General features: G+C 47.8%; 1 protein-coding gene across 1 annotated transcript; it reads left to right on the top strand.

Annotated features, from left to right (window-relative positions):
• Nucleotides 1-2,891: 2,891 nt before the first annotated feature.
• On the top strand, nucleotides 2,892-12,806 carry MORN3 (MORN repeat containing 3). Its single transcript, XM_056859093.1, has 5 exons — nucleotides 2,892-3,036; nucleotides 5,430-5,587; nucleotides 7,683-7,842; nucleotides 10,326-10,510; nucleotides 12,738-12,806. The coding sequence occupies exons 1-5, from the start codon at nucleotides 2,892-2,894 to the stop codon at nucleotides 12,804-12,806; spliced, it is 717 nt and encodes a 238-aa protein (XP_056715071.1).
• The last annotated feature ends 4,531 nt before the right edge of the window (nucleotides 12,807-17,337 follow it).

Below are 17,337 nucleotides of genomic sequence, written 5' to 3'. Positions count from 1 at the left end.
GCTGGCTTCATGTGTACGAGTGGGGAAACAAATCCAGTTCATCAGATTAGCCTCCGCCACTCATGTGGAGGAGCGGGGAATCAAACCTGGTTGTCCAGATCTGAGACCACCGCTCTTAACCACTACACCACGCTGGTTCTGCAAGGTGATTCATCTGCAAGGTGATTCACCTTCTGCCGACACACAACACCTTCTTTCTTCCTCTGTTCCAGTGTGGTGTAGAGGTTGGAGTGTTACATGGGCACCCCATTCCTGAAGGGGGGGTAGATCCACGGTGGCTGGGAACGGGGCAGCCATGCCGCCTCTGTAGAGGCTTCCTGGCAGCTGTAAAGAAAATCAAACAATTTAAAATGTTATAAAACAGAAAATGCCCCCATTGAAAGCAACAGGGCTACGCTGCCAAAAAAGGTGCCATAGTCTCACCACTGCTAGAGGGGGTGTTCCCGGGAAGAAAGGGGTCGGGATGCTGACTAACGTCAGTTCCACCCCTTGGAATTTCCTGCTGGCATGGCTGCGCTGGTGGAGGGGGCTGGTGCAGCTGCGCGGCTCCCCGATGTCAGCTCCCGGGACGGCGTAGGCGCCACTTTATCCCATGATAAGGTGGTACCTAGGCTGGTGCGGGGTCATGCCAGCTCCTAAGGAGCTTTGCCCCCCTTCAGGAATGCAGCCTAAGACATGGAAGACCCAGGTTCAAGTCCCCTCTCAGCCCTGAAAAGTTCATTGGGTAACCCACCTAACAGGGTTGTTCTGAGGATAAAACGGAAGAGAAGGGAACGATGGATGTCACTCTGAGCTCGGTGGAGGAAGGGGTAAGATAAAAATGTAACAGAGAGCTGATCACTGCTGTTTGCCACATACTACCTGCCAATCACCATCCATCCACAGCCATCAAGGGAGAGAAAAGGTTGAAGGAGCTGGGTATGTTTAGTCTGAAGAGGATAAGGCTGAGAGGGGATATGATAACCATCTTCAAGTACTTGAAGGGCTGTCATATGGAGGATGGTGCCGAGTTGTTTTTTGTTGCCCCAGAAGGTTGGATCGGAACCAACGGGTTGAAATTAAATCAAAAGAGTTTCTGTCTAGACATTATAGGAAGAATTTTCTAACAGAGCGGTTCCTCAGTGGAACAGGCGTCCTCGGGAGATGGTGAGCTCTCCTTCCCTGGAGGTTTTTAAGCAGAGGCTAGATGGCCATCTGTCCGCAAGGCTGATTCTATGACCTTAGGCAGTTCATGAGAGGGAGGGCATCTTGGCCATCTTCTGGGCATGGAGTAGTGGTCACTGTGTGTGTGTGTGTGTGTGTGGGAGGTAGTTGTGAATTCCCTGCATTGTGCAGGGGGTTGGAATAGATGACCCTGGTGGTCCCTTCCAACTCTATGATTCTATGATTCTATGTGCATGCAGGGCTCTTAATTAGGTGGGGCTTTGCGGCAAAGCCCCCCTGATGGATGGATCCCTCTGGAGTCACCAGGCCCCATGCTTGCCTGAGTGTCTCCAACTTCTCCGGTCAGCCTTGCAGCTTTGATGGTTGCCATGTGTATCTTCCACTGTGGGGCATCAGGGGCTTCTGTTTGCTGCCTTTCCCTGGAGCATCACTTCCCATGTCCTGTCTCTCCCCCCACCCCCCACCCCCCAGAAGACTTGCTGGAGAGGTGAGTGGTCCCTGGTCTGAAAGTGTTTGTCCAGCTGCAGAGGCCAAGGCAAGGAGGCTACAAGTGAAGCACATCTCCAGGGTGACTTAAGCCTCACAATCGGGGCCTTTTCAGGCTGACTCGTGACATCACAGTGACCTCATGAGAACTGGGCAGGGTGGCCGGGCTCTTGCTGAGCGAAGGACATTCCGGGAAGTCTTGGAAAGGGCTGCCTGTCTTGCAGAAGTGGCAGGGAAGTAGGCCTGACCGCTGAATTGCCCTCCAAGAACAGTCTTCATGAAGCTTTTCGTCCACAAGGGCAAAAGAAGAGGAACCACTAGGGTAAACTTTTATCAAAACAGATAAAAGGAAGTTTTTCTTCACACAATGCATAGTTAAATTGTGGAACTCCCTGCCCCAGGATGTGGTGATGGCTGCCAACTTGGAAGGCTTTAAGAGGGGAGTGGACACGTTCATGGAGGAGAGGGCTATCCATGGCTACTAGTCAAAATGGATACTAGTCATGATGCACACCTATTCTCTCCAGGATCAGAGGAGCATGCCCATTATATTAGGTGCTGTGGGACACAGGCAGGACAATGCTGCTGCAGTCGTCTTGTTTGTGGGCTTCCTAGAGGCACCTAGTTGGCCACTGTGTGAACAGACTGCTGGACTTGATGGGCCTTGGTCTGATCCAGCATGACATTTCTTACGTTCTTAGGGTAATCTGCTCTGGAATGATTTGAGGAGGGTCTGCCCTGTAGGTCATTGGTGGAGCATCTGCTTGGGATGCAGAAGGTCCCAGGTTCAGCCCTCAGCATCTCCAGTTAAAAGGATCAGGTGAAAGACCTCTGCCTGAGACCCTGGGGAGCTGCTGCCAGTCTGAGTAGACAATACTGACCTTGATGGACCAAAAGGTCTGATTCATGTCAGCTTCATGTGTCCATGATTCCTAATTAGTACAGTATCATCAACGTGTGATTTATATTCACCTTTATGATGCCTTACACTGCTTTGGACTTTAAAAAAAAATGCTGATTTCTTTTGAACATGTTTTGAATTATAATGGTTACTGGCCCCCCTTTCTGAGTCTGGTGTTTTCATTGAATTAGTTTGTTTTTAAATGTTGTTTTTAATTGTTCAGACGTTTTAATGCTTTTATATTCGCTGCCTTGGGGACCCTGATCAGGTAAGATGGCGAAGAGGGACCTGGCAACCCTATCTGAACTGCCTCTCTTTCCTCCCCACAGATAACCCCAGCATGCCTATTGCCAAGTACCCCAGGACAGTTGACCCTCTTTGGTACGAATGGGACAGGAAAGCCCAGAAATGTGGATTAAGGCACACGGTTTACGCTGTGAATGGGGACCGCTACGCCGGGGAATGGCTGGACAATCTGAAACACGGTAAGAACCATGCCGAGCAAGAATGGGAAGTTTCTTGGACCAGTTGACACCTGACATACTGGAAGCAACTTTCTTGAGTTACACAGAACTCTTCTTCTTTTTTAATTATATAAAATGTTAAGAAGAGTTGGTTTTTATATGCCGACTTTCTCTACCACTTAAGGGAGATGCAAACCAGCTTACAATCACCTTCCCTTCCCCTCCCCACAACAGACACCCTGTGAGGTAGGTGGGGCTGAGAGATTGTGACTAGCCCAAGGTCACCCAGCTGGCTTTGTGTGTAGGAATGGGGAAACAAATCACCACATTAGCCTCCGCCACTCATGTGGAGGAGTGGGGAATCAAACCCGGTTCTCCAGATCAGAGTCCACCGCTCCAAACCACCGCTCTTAACCATAAGAAAGCCCTGCTGGATCAGACCAAGGCCTATCAAGTCCAGCAGTCTGTTCACACAGTGGCCAACCAGGTGCCTCTAGGAAGCCACAAACAAGACTAGTGCAGCAGCTCCATCCTGCCTGTGTTCCACCCCACCCAAAATAATAGGCATGCTCCTCTGATACTAGAGAGAATAGGTATGCAGCATGACTAGTATCCATTCTAACTAATAGCCATGAATACCCCTCTCCTCCATGAATATGTCCACTCCCCTCTTAAAGCCCTCCAAGCTGGCAGCCATCACCACATCCTGGGGCAGGGAGTTCCACAATTTAACTATGTGTTGTGTGAAAAAATACTTCCTTTTATCTGTTTTGAATCTCTCACCCTCCAGCTTTAGCAGATGACCCCGTGTTCTAGTATTACGCCATGCTGGCTCTCAGTGGGCTGATGGGATGGGTCCTTTGAAGCTGTTTGGCTGAAGGTGGTGCTTTCCCCAAGCAGAATCTAGTCCTAGATCTTTTACAGCGGCTGGTGTTTCCAGTTTGACAGGAACCGCCTTATGGGTTTGAGAACCCGTCCAGAAGGCAATCACCCTTTCCCAGAGTCTCTTAAAATGTGCCCCTATAACCACCGCTGCGCCCTCCAGACCTCTTTCGACAGACGCTCCTCCTCCTTCCAGAATTACACAGAACTCTTCTTTCCAGACTAGGCGTTGGATACAAAACTCAAACATGAGAATGTCAGCCTGCCCCGACTGGCGCTATAAAGCCCAAAGTTCTTTAGAGCAGACAGACGGAGACAGAGAGACACTGATTGGGTTGCCCTTTTAGGGTTGGAAAATTCCTGGAGATTTGGGGGAGCAGCCTGAGGAGGGTGGGGTATGGGGCGGGAAGGAACCTCAGTGGGGTATAATGCCATAAAGCCCACCCTCCAAAGCAGCCATTCTCTCCAGAGGAATTGATCTTTGTCGTCTGGAAATCAGTTTTAATTCCAGCCCCTACCTGGAGGATGGCAACCCTAGACACAGAGAGAAGCCCAGTGTGTCGTATTTCCACCAGCCTCCAAGATGCCCATAAGCACAGTCTGAAGGCCCATGCCTACTGTATGTACCCTGCACCTGATCTTCAAAAGTACATTGCCTCTGAACATGGAGGTTCCACTGAGCAATCATGACTAAACGCTATTGTTAGGCCCTATCCCCCATGAGGGAGGGAAGGCAGTGTGATATAGCCTGATCTCGTCAGATCTCGGAAGCTAAGCAGGGTCAGTACTTGGAAGGGAGACCTCCAAGGAAGACTCTGCAGAGGAAGGCCATGGCAAATCACCTCTGCTTCTCACTTGTTGGGTTCACCATAAATCGGCTGCGACTTGCTGGCACTTTACACACATCCCCCATGAACTCATTTGGCTCATGATAACTCAGATTGTCAATGTATTCACTTCTTAAATGGCTCTTACGGTTGGAAGTCATGATGCATCCCTATTCTCTCCAGGATCAGATGAGCATGCCTATCATATTAGGTGCTGTGGAACACAGGCAGGCAATGCTGCTGCAGTTGTTTGTGGGCTTCCTAGAGGCACCTGGTTGGCCACTGTGTAAGCAGTCTGCTGGACTTGATGGGCCTTGGTCTGATCTAGCAGGGCTTTTCATATGTTCTTATGAAGTTTCCCGTTACACTTGGGCGTGCTCTGTCTTATACTTCAACTCCGCTTGCTCTGCAACACCCTTTCCTTTACTCCCACGTCCCTTGGTCCTGCCCAAATTTCCAGCTTTTCTCCCTTTCTGCCTCTCGAGCTTCTACCCAGCCTTCCATACTAGGTGGAGCAGCCAGATTTCCTGGGAGGGTTTCAAAAGAAATTAATGGGAAACCCGTGATTTCCTCCTAGCCGGCTGGAACTTCTGTCACCTTCTTGCCAGGACCCCAGAGCGTCTGTGTTTTTCATTTTAAGGCCTGTTGTATTTCCTTGATTCCTGCAACTCTAATTGCAGTTCCCGCATTTTGGTCCACTTCCAGGCAAAGGCACCCAAACGTGGAAACGCACAGGGGCGATCTACAGCGGGGACTGGAAATTTGGGAGAAGGGATGGCTATGGGACATACAGCCTTCCTGACCCCGTCACTAAAGAATATAAGAAAGTGTATGCAGGCTGGTGGAAAAATGACAAGATGTGGGTAAGGCACGTTCTGCTTCCATTTTTGATGGAAACATACTCCTTCAGGTGTTTACTACGATAACAGAGAAGTAGTAAGGGGCCATGTCTGATAGAGCTCTAACCTGGAGTCCCTCTTGGCCATTCTCCTGCTAGAAACTCATTTGCTACAATAGCCCAATATCAAACCGGGCTTCATTTTCCTTGCAGATTGATCCCACATATATATTTCACAGTAGGTCCCACTGAGTTGAACACATGAAGCTGCCTTATACTGAATCAGATCCTTGGTCCATCAAAGTCAGTATTGTCTACTCAGACCGGCAGCAGCTCTCCAGGGTCTCAGGCAGAGGTCTTTCACATGACCTGCTTGCCTAGTCCCTTTAACTGGAGATGCCGGGGATTGAACCTGAGACTTTCTGCATGCCAAGCAGAGGCTCTGCCACTGAGCCATGGCCCCTGCCCTCATGTGTGTATGTGTGCAAAGTGCCAGCATAGGACTTATGTGTGTGTAAAGTGCTGTCAAGTCACAGCCGACTTATGGTGACCCCATAGGATTGTCAAGAGATATACTGTACATATGTGGTATGCCATTGCCTGCCACTGTGTAACAATCCTGGACTTCCTTGGTGGTCTGCTATCCAAGTCCTAACCAGGGCTGACCCTGCTTAGCTTCTGAGATCTGACAAGACTGAGTTAACTAGGGCCATTCAGGTCAGGGCACAATAGGACTTACTCCCAAGTAAGCGCGCTTAAGACAGCAGCCTCATTAACAGAGGAAACATTACATTACATGGTGAAATGGTGTGGTGTAGTGGCTAGAGTGCCATCCTACTATCTGGGGGGGCCTAGGTTTGAATCTCTCCTCTGCCAGAGTGTTTGCTGGACCAATCTCACACACCCTTAGTATAACCTGTTTATTTACTTAGTGCTTATATGCTGCATTTCTCCCCTCTGGGGACCCAAAGCAGCTTACATCGTTCTTCTCTCCTCTGTTTTATCCTTACAACAACCCTGTGAGGTAGGTGATACTGAGAGTGTGGGACTGGCTCAGGGTTCACCCAGCGAGCTTCTATGACAGAGTGGGGATTCGAACCTGGGTCTCCCAGATCCTCCTTTGTTATTCTAACCCCTGCACCACACAAGCTCACCTGCCTTACAGGATTGTTGTGAGGATAAAATGGAGAACAACATAGACCCGGGGTGTCAAACATAAGGCCCGTGGGCCGGATCTGGCCCCTTGAGAACTCTTATCCGGCCCACAAGCCAGCCACCCCCACCCTCACTCTCGATCTGGGCTGGCGAGGCATGGTACAGCCCAACCAAGTGACATTTATGTCATATTCGGCCCTTGTAACAATTGAGTTTGACACCCCTGACACTTACCTCTTTGTGTCCCCATTGAAGAGAAAGGCAACATGTAAACCAAGTATAAACATATAAACCAAGTATAGAGAGCCAGCGTGGTGTAGTGGTTAAGTGCAGTGGTTTGGAGCTGTGGACTCTGATCTGGAGAACCGGGTTCGATTCCCCACTCCTCCACATGAGCGGCGGAGGCTAATCTGGTGAACTGGATTTGTTTCCTTACCCCTACACACGAAGCCAGCTGGGTGACCTTGGGCCAGACACACTCTTTCAGCCCCACCTACCTCACCAGGTGTCTGTTGTGAGGAGGAGAAGGGAAAGTGATTGTAAGCTGGTTTGATTCTTTCCTAAGTGGTTAAGAGCAGTGGTTAGGAGTGGTGGACTCTAACCTGGAGAACTGGGTTTGATTCCCCAATCCTCTACATAAGCGGCAGACTCTAATCTGGAGAACCGGGTTCGATTCCCACTCCTCCACATGAACGGCAATGAGCTTCCAATACAGTCTAATCTGGAGAACTGGATTTGTTTCCCCACTCCTACACATTAAGCCAGCTGGGTGACCTTGGGCCAGTCACACTCTCTCAGTCCCACCTACCTCACAAGGTGTCTGTTGTGGGGAGGGGAAGGTGATTGTAAGCCGGTTTGATTCTTCCTTAAGTGGTAGAGAAAGTCAGCATATAAAAACCAAGTCCTCTACTTCTTCTATATAAATTAAATAAACAGATATTTCTCCCCTTCCTCTGTAATTTCAGGGCTATGGAATTAAGTTTTATAGGGACAATGAATATTATGAAGGAGAGTGGAATGCAGGGAAAAGAGACGGATGGGGAAGGATGTACTACCAGGACGGGTCCATCTACGAAGGCCAGTGGTCAGAAGACAAGCCGGGTGGCCAGGGCCTCTTCCGCCTGAGTAAGTGCCTGTTGGGGCCACCTCAGCAACACTTGCGAGGGAACTTTGGTTCCTGTTCTCTGGGCCTCAGAGCATCACTCGAACTAGGAGTCCCCATTCTCAAAGCTGGATTCCGAACCCTGCCACGAGTGCTGAAATTCTAAGCCTTTATGGCTCAGATAGACTGCTCCTACCTCCTGCGCAATGCTCTTGGCTGATCTGTGTTTCAGTTTTTTCCCTCCCCACCAAGATGCCAATTAGGGTTGTTAACCTTCCGGTGGGGCCTGGGAGATCTCCTGGAATGGCAACTGATCTCCAGACTGCAAAGATCAGTTCCTTGAAAGGAAATAGTAGCTTTGGAGGACTGGACTAGCATCATTTCCAGAGCCTGTACAGCTGCCAGCCCGAGCCAGGTCAAAGCCGGCTTGCACCTAGCAGGTGGTGTGAGCCCAGGAGGGCTGAACTTTGCTCGGGGCGACTGAGTCCCTTGAACGGGCCCTGAGCTCTCTTCCGGGGACAGTCCCCACACTGGCCAGGTTTTAAATACTATAGTCTGCTCTGCTGTTGGAAATGTGCTCTAAACTCAATATTTTTAAACTGGGGAGGGGGGAGGAACAGGAGCAAAAGTAATTTTTCCGTTGGGGGGTGGGTGGGTTGACACAGTGAGATTCTGTGCAAGGTCAAGTAGCCCGTGCTGGCTGCACGCCCAGGGAGGGTAACTCTAAACCTGGGACTCCCGAGGAGCTGGCTGAGCTCCTTCTGCTGCAGAAAAGGTTGCAAAGGTTGCAGAAGGCACACGCAGACCGCATCCTGATTCCCTGGGAAAGGGTAAGGAAGAGGGAGAGTGGCCAAGCCTGCTTCTGCATCATCCTGTCCAAAATATCAAACCCAGGATTGGGTGAGATTCGCCAAAAACCTCCTCTACAGTTAGGGTTGCCAACCTCCAAGTACTAGCTGGCGATCTCCCGCTATTACAACTGATCTCTAGACAATAGAGATCAGTTTACCTGGAGAAAATGGCTGCTTTGGCAATTGGACTCTATGGCATCGAAGTCCTGCCTCTCTCCAAACCCCGCCCTCCTCAGCCTCTGCCCCAAAAAACCTCCCGCCGGTGGCGAAGAGGGGCCTGGCAACCCTATCTACAGTTCCACCTAGGAGGTGACGGATGTATCTTCCTGGCAAGAACAAAATGCCTTGACCCAGCCTTGGTCAGTCTTCCAATACAGTTCCTAACTGATGATGAACTCAGTGGATTTCCTTTTAGGCTCAATTTTGCCAGTGAAGTTACGATGACTTCTACAGACCCGCAAGTTTACTACAGTCAGCCTGTCTTCCTGGCAATCGTTAACAAGCGTTTTAACCGTTTATACCAGGACAGGAAAACAAAATTCACACTTCGCTCCTGAGTCATGATTTTGCTAAACAGGGAAATTTCATGTTAATTAAAGAAGATGTTTTAAAATACAAAGCGAAATTGAAAGCAACATATAGCTAACAAACGTATTATAAAATTGTGGCAATCAGGAATTTAAAGGCAATGCCAAGAGAGAGTGTAGCTTTGCAACATCTGTGTCTGGCTTATTTCCATCCTTACTCACCAAACTCCTGTCCCCGTGCCTCCATCTTATTCCTTAGTATGCTTATTCAGAAGTAGATTCTTTTTGGTGGGATGCCTTCTTCTAATACTACCATTTCCCCCCAGCACAGTGAACCTTTCCCTGAGGCCATTTATGCAGGGTCAGTTTTGAAGCTCACTCAAGGCTCTTTTAAAAAAATATAACCTTTAAAATGACTATTCACGGTCCTGATGCAAGAGGAGAAATTCCACCACCATCCCACTCGCCTTCTCCTTGTTTGCATAGTCATTAGCAATTGCCGGTTTCGTAGCTAATACACAGCTGTGATTTTGCATGTTTCCTTGAGGGGATTCTTCGCTGTGGGGATGGAGCAAACACAAAAGGTTGCGTCAAAGGGGCTCTTAAGAAATGTGAAGCAGGCATGTGCCGGCTTCACACTCACTTCCTGAACGATGGTTCACTGTGAAAAACTCAAAAAAATATGTGGGGCAATTCAGCCTGGAACGCGCTGCTAATTACCAAGCATAAATGGCCTGAGAGTCAGGAAGGGGTCCTCATGCCAGGGGGGAAAGTGAACAATTTTTAAAATTTTATTATATTTCTAGCCCACCCTCCCTGACCAGGCTCAGGGCAGGAAACAACAATAAAATCACAGATATACATGTATCAATTAAAAACATCTTATTAAAATCAATTCCCACATTGTAGCTTAATCATTAAAATAAATGGCGCAGAACAGATCTGTAGTATTCAACCCATTGGTTTCAATGGGACTGACTCCCAAGTAGGTGTGCTCAGGATCACAGGTCTGGTGTAATAACCTGAGTGAACACGGAGATGATTCGGGGTTTGAGAGGGCCAGCAGGTTTCGGGTGTGCCGCATTACCAAAGCAGCTTCTCTGACAATATCCCCGCATTCCGTTGCAGAAAATGAAAACCGGTACGAAGGTTCCTGGAAGAATGGGAAGAAAAATGGGCCAGGAAAGTTCTTCTATTTGGATTCAGGGCAGCTCTTTGAAGGGTTCTGGGTGGATGATATGCCCAAGTGTGGGACCATGATTGACTTTGGCCGCGATGAAGCGCCCGCACCAACTCAGTATCCGATTCCAAAGGTAATGTGTGAGTCAGACAGGGGCCCTTTGATTGGGGAGGGGGATCCTGCCAATTGGCCTTGAGAATTTGAGGGAATTCTGTGGGTCACGTTACACTTCCCTTAATCTGAGCATACCCGAGTAGAGATGTGCAGCTGTTTGGGTCGCAGACTTTTCAACTGACCCTTGCTCCTGCCAAGTTGGTATGCAAGAACAAGGGGCCTTCCTCCCCCTTTGAGGATAAGAGGATGAAACTCCCCACCCCACCGCTGCTGCTATGTGTGAATGGTGGCTTGGATGCAGAGCCGGAGGAAGGTGACACTCCCCGTTAGGTACAACAAGAGTTATCAGGGCACAAGATGGAACAAAACAGCACTTGATTGCCACAAAAGGCCTGGGGATGTCTAAACCTCTTCTCCTAAATGCAAAAGAGAAGGAGCCAGGCTAAAGGATGCCAGGGGGACATTCCCTTGCTGAGGCACCACCATCAAAAAAGCCCTGCCTCTGCTGCTCATTTGCTTCTCCTATGAAGGTGCAGATTCTCTATCAGGTTTGCATCTGGATTGCCTGTCAATTAGATCGAGTGGGCTCTCCAGCCAATGATCATAAGGTTGGATCCTGCAGAACCGTTCCACTGATGGGGGCACTTTCCCCTTACTGCAAGGAGCCCGCCCCTGCTCTTGCCACGGGGGAGGCTCCTTGCACCAGGGCAAAGTACAGTTAGCAAAACAGATCCATGGATCTAGCCCACATTCATGCTGAGATAAACGTCCTCCATGCTGAGATCTTGACAATTTTCCTGCCCTTGCGTGTGCCACAAGATTCCAGGATTTGCATATCATTTTGCTTCCTTGTACGCTGTTACTGCTGCCTTGGCTGGGAACGCTGGCTGATTGCAGCCTCCTCCAGGGCTGGACTTGCTGACATCCCTGCTCCCTTTCCCTTTTTTAGAGGGTGCGATGCCTTGATGTTTGCATATTTTTTGATAAGTTTGCAATCAACCCCAGCCCGGGGCATGGTACAAATAATAAATAAATTGTAATTGGTTGCTATGGAACAACAAAAATAAAAGAGCTCTGTACTGAGGAACAATCAAGAATCACGGGAGTACTATACTTCAAAATGTTTGCCTTACATGGACTTGTTACATCATTGGCATTCAGGTCTTGTTTTCTCCAGTTTGTTATCTCGTGATAAGGGGTTTCATAGTTGTTCTTCCCCCAACAGTGGCATATTCAAGATGCCCAGCTTCCTTGAGGAGGGGAAAGAGCGCTGGAGACTGACTGGGAGGGGGCCATGGCTTAATGATAGAGTATCTGCCTGGCATGCAGAAGTTCCCAGGTTAAATCCCCAACATCTCCAGTTAAAAGAATCCAGTAGTACGTGAAGTCAAGACTTTGGAGAGCGTCTGCCAGTCAGAGTAGACAAGACTGACCATGATAGCCCCAGGGTCTGACTCAGTATAAGAAGAGTTGGTTTTTATATGCCGACTTTCTCTACCACTTAAGGGAGAATCAAGCCAGCTTACAATCACCTTCCCCTTCCCACAGCAGACACCCTGTGAGGTAGGTGGGGCTGAGAGAGTTCAGAGAACTGTGAGTAGCCCACGGTCACCCAGCTGGCTTTGTGTGCAGAGTGGGGAAACAAATCCAGTTCACCAGATAAGCCTCTGCCGCCGCTCATGTGGAGAAGTGGGGAATCAAACCCGGTTCTCCAAACCACTGCTCTTAACCAGTACACCATGCTGGCTCTTCATGGCAGCTTCATGTGTTCACGCAATGGTGTTTGGACTGTGTTCATGTACAGTGGATTGGGTGTGCATAATCAAGCACACAGCTGAAAGGACTCTTGTACAAGCATGATTCAAGGGAGGTATTGATACTGGCCTGCCTTGCAAAACTGTGGTAAGGACTACTGTGATAACAAAGAAAGAGGAGTCTAGTGACACCTTAAAGACTTGTGAGATTTTAGTCCCGCAGAAGCTCTTGTGGGCTAAAGCCCCGTTTGTCAGATTTTAAGCACTTAAAACATTGCCACAAAATTTTATGGATTGTCTACTGAGGATCTTAAAAATGTAACAGCCAGAGATGTAGAACATGAGTTTAGCATTCTATGACAAACTGGACTTGCGTTTAAGTAAAGATAATGACACTGATCCATGTCAAATAAAAGCTGGGCACACCTACAGGATGCCAAGCTGCCCACCCCACTCAACGTAACACGTTTTGTGCGTGTGTTTTTATTCCAGATCGAACTGGCGGACCCAGAGGGTGTGTTGGAAGAAGCCGTTGTAAGTTTCACCAGTACTGAGGAATGAAAGGCCCGGCCTCTGAAAGAAAGAAGACAGCGACAATCCCCCCATGCTGCACAACGGTGTTTTCTTTTGCACAAAGTCCATATCACGAACTCTGGCCCTGGACAGAGAGGCCGCCCTGACCGATACCCTCTGCAAGTACATATCTGGTGCCTCCGCTAGTCCCTCCTTTTCTTTTCTCAAGAGCTTAAGAACATAAGAAAAGCCCTGCTGGATCAGACCCAGGCCCATCAAATCCAGCAGTCTGTTCACACAGCGGCCAACCAGGTGCTTCTAGGAAGCCCACAAACAAGACGACTGCAGCAGCATTATCCTGCCTGTGTTCCACAGCACCTAATATAATAGGCATGTTCCTCTGATCCTGGAGAGAATAGGTATGCATCATGACTGGTATCCCATCTTGACTAGTAGCCATGGATAGCCCTCTCCTCCATGAACGTGTCCACTCCCCTCTTAAAGCCTCCGAAGTTGGCAGCCATCCCCACATCCTGGGGCAGGGAGTTCCACAATTTAACTATGCGTTGTGTTAAGAAAGACTTCCTTTTATCAGTTTTGAATCTCTCACCCTCCAGCTTCAGCTTCCGGCTCAGTGGCTGAGCAGCCAGAGATGGTAGACAGGAAGGAGTGGCGCACAGGCCCCCCCTGACCTGACTGACATCTCTTGGCTTGCTCATTCGGTGCCTTTGGGGCGCACAAGAGTTGGCGATCAAGCCGAGAACCTGGTTTGCAAACACATCTCAACCCTTCCCCAGTCAGTGTTCCTTGTGCAAGATATGGGCCTGGGCAGAACTTTACGGCAAAAGAAGCACGCGTGTTCAGGGGGGGCCACCGCCAACTTCCCCGAGTTCTGACATTGGCTTCCTTTGGTACTATGAGAAGGAGCTTGCAAAGAATTTGCACACATGGCAATACGGACACGCAAAGCTGTCTTATGCCAGATGTCCAGCGTGGCCTTGTGCAACCTGACCTGCAGCAGCCGTCCGAGGGTCTCAAGATGTCCCAGGGCCTGGGCCTGCCCTTCTCTGAAGGGGCTTGACAGTTAAGATGAGCTTTATGATGAGCTTTAGAGCCAGCATGGTGTAGTGGTTAACAGCGGTGGTTTGGAGCTGTGGACTCTGATCTGGAGAACCGGGTTGGCTTCCCCACTCCTACACGTGAAGCCAGCTGGGTGGCCTTGGGCTAGTCACAGTTCTCTCTGAACTCTCTTGGCCCCACCTACCTCACAGGGTGTCTGGATAAATAAATAAATAAATAATACATTTTCTTTGCGGCTAGTATGCCAGATAAAACAGGTAAAACAAACTGACCATACAGAGTAGATTTTTACAACCAAGACCAACAAAATTAGGAATCACCCAATATTACATTTCCACAGATTAAGGAATGTACATTAAGGCGATGAAGCTTCATTGCTACTGCACAATATTTTGCGACCTGGGTGGTGATTGGGGAAACCTTTTGGTCCATTCACCCTCATCACCAGAGCCCATTTCCCTAAAGGGTCAATAATATTGAAGCGGGCTGACTTGTGGAGGGGACATCTAAAAAACACATGCTCAATGGTTTCCAGCTCCCCTGTGTTACATGGGCAAAGTCTCTCCACACAGGGTGTCTGTTGTGGGGAGGGGAAGGGAAGGAAATTGTAAGGAGTCACCCACTCAAGCCTCTTTTGGAATGCCAAGGTGCAGCCAGGAACCCCTGAAGTAATATTAAGGAGTGCCTCTGATCACATGCAGAGGGCTACACCCCAGGGACTACACTGGAACGGCAGCACCTATCTGTTTGGCCAATGAAAAAGCCATTGTAATTGACACACCTCTTGTGAGCTTTCCTTGCCTTAGGCCCGCCGTCAAGTCTCCTGCGAGCAAACGTTTCCTCTTTGAATGCTCTTTGAAGGCGAGCGTTTCCATTTCTAACCACTTCCTCCCATCTCAGAACACAAAAGGGCTGTGTGTCGTACTGCAGATCTGGTGACTAACAGCTTGCCACATTCAATTTAATTCAATTTCCATCTAAGCCGCTGTTTTTTAAAGCATTCCATAGGAAGAGCCAGCATTGTGTAGTGGTCAGAGTGTTGGACTAGGATTTGGAAGACCTTGGGCCAGTCACATATAACCTACCTACCTTGTAGGGTTGTAGTGAGGGTGAAATGGAGAAGGGAAGAATGTTGTAAGCCAATTTAGATCCCCATTGGGAAGAAAGGGGGAGAAAGATGAAGTAACTACATTAATAAGCTGCACTTAACTCAGTCACCTTTGCTTTTCACTTGTCATAGAATCAGAGTTGGAAGGGAGCACCAGGGTCATCTATTCCAACCTCCTGCACAATGCAGGAAGTTCACAACTACCTCCCCCACACACCCCCAGTGACCCCCTACTCCATGCCCAGAAGATGGCCAAGATGCCCTCCCTCTCATGATCTGCCTAACATCATAGAATCAGCATTGCTGACAGATGGCCATCTAGCCTCTGCTGAAAAGAGGCTAGATCAGTGGTTCCCAACCTTTTTTTGACCAGGGACCACTAGGACTTTTTTGTTCGGTGCAGAAACCCCAAGGTTCAAAATAAAAATTCAGAGAATTTGAAAATAAACTTTAATCATAACTGTTATTTAAACATTAAACTTAGAATAATATTTGAATATATTTTTATAATAGAGAACTTTTAATTGAAAATATTAATTTATTATGGGTTTATAACTTTGTTTCGCGGACCCCCGGTTGGGAATCAGTGGGCTAGATGGTCTCTTTTAAGAAGTTGCGGCTGTAAGCTCCTTGAGGCAGAGAGCCACCTTTTAAACGGATGCGACCCAGAAGCACCCATATCCAGTTTTCCTTCATTGTCGATCTGCAAAAATAACTAACTAACAAGTAGTGGGACAGGAGAGAGAAACAGATGCCGTCTTTGGCCGAAAGAGACAGACAAAACTGCAGACTGAGTAAACTGGAAAAATAATTTTAATTTTCTAGTTTCATTTTAGTCATCTTAGCAATTATTGTCAAACAAGAGAAGGTACAAATTATTCAGAGAAGTGTGATTAAAAAACCCAAACCCAAACCTGATAGCATGCATAAAGAACTACGTCTGTTTATTAACCACAGTTTTCTACAGTTCATCCTTCCCGAGATACAGCAGAAATAAATTATTATTTTTTGGGGGGGGGAGGTGATACTGACAAGATCCCACTGCACTTGCAAAAAATCCAGGGATAAAATTCTTCTTTGGCTGTGTCAAAATCAGTACATATAAACGATTCACCCCCCCCCCAGGTTACCTATGTGGCTAATAGTCGCATTTATAATAGGCTAATAGTCACATTTCTAAACAAGTCATCATTAAAATAACTCCATCATAAAAAGTGGAACCTGATTTACCTTTTAACGTGCCTGGATTATTCAGACGTATATCTTGTCTGGCAAAAGCATTGCTTCTGGAAGTATTAAAAAAAGGCAGCAGATTCACATCCCAATATGAATTTTTAAAAAAAGTTAATAAAAAGACCGCTCTTGTGTGTGCGTCTGTTTCCCCTCCCTCTTCCCAACCACCCTGAAATGTATACTGCACCCTCGAGTCCAGTCCTGCCTTTTTATTTAATTGCTTACGCTACCCTGCAAAGGGGACACGGATGGCTTTCTAGAAACAATCAGCGTCACTCCTGTTGTGCAGACTCATGTGTTTGCAGCAAACTCGGGTCTTCCCAGACAATGCTCTTGCTTCTGCATCCCTCCACAGAGCAGATGCTGAACACTTTGCAAATTGTTCACCTTTTATTCTACAATATTCTTATTTGAAAAACAGCTGTCCCAAAAATGCAAAAAAAAAAAAAAGTTGAACTATTTCAAGTATTCTGTCAGCCCTGGATGCCAGAGAGGCAACAACGTATGTCATTTAAGCCTCTTTTACATCTCTTACAGCAACATTTAAAAAAAATTCAGTGACTACATTTTCAAAGGTGTGCATGCAACAATGGAAGCTGGGGACTTACGGGAAAATGTGTATGTTATCACGAGGCCAAGAGCCGCCAAGATAGTGGGGAAGAGAATGAACTGCGATCTACAAGATTCTCAGTTAAATTCTCATCTCTGCCATGAACTCACTAGGCAGTGTTAAGGAAGCCTCTCTCTGCCTCAGCCCCAATTTGCAATACGGGGATAATACTGGCCTACCTTATAGGACTGTTGTAAGGAATTGATCAAAGTCATGTATATGAAGCACTTTGAATACTGGAAGGGCTATACAGATGCTTGGTATTATAGACTTCCAAAATACTTGCAGGAATTTTGAGGATTCTAACAAATGCCCAGTAGTTTAAGGATGGAAATACTCTATTTCCATTCTGGGGGTGGGGACACACCAGTATGTCCCCCAAAGCAGAATTCCTTGTTACAATACACACACACAAACTCTGAAACACCCTCCAACTCAATTACATCCCAGAATCTTTCAGCCTCCAAAAATGATTTCCACAAAAAGAACTCTTAATGCAAAACCGTGTTAATACTAAAGCAGATAAGCTCTGAAACAAAGCAAATGGG

This window comes from Euleptes europaea, chromosome 13, assembly GCF_029931775.1.
Source record: "Euleptes europaea isolate rEulEur1 chromosome 13, rEulEur1.hap1, whole genome shotgun sequence".
Taxonomy (NCBI): domain Eukaryota; kingdom Metazoa; phylum Chordata; class Lepidosauria; order Squamata; family Sphaerodactylidae; genus Euleptes; species Euleptes europaea.
Note: the sequence above shows the minus strand (reverse complement) of the source record. Positions and strands in the feature narration are given on the sequence as shown.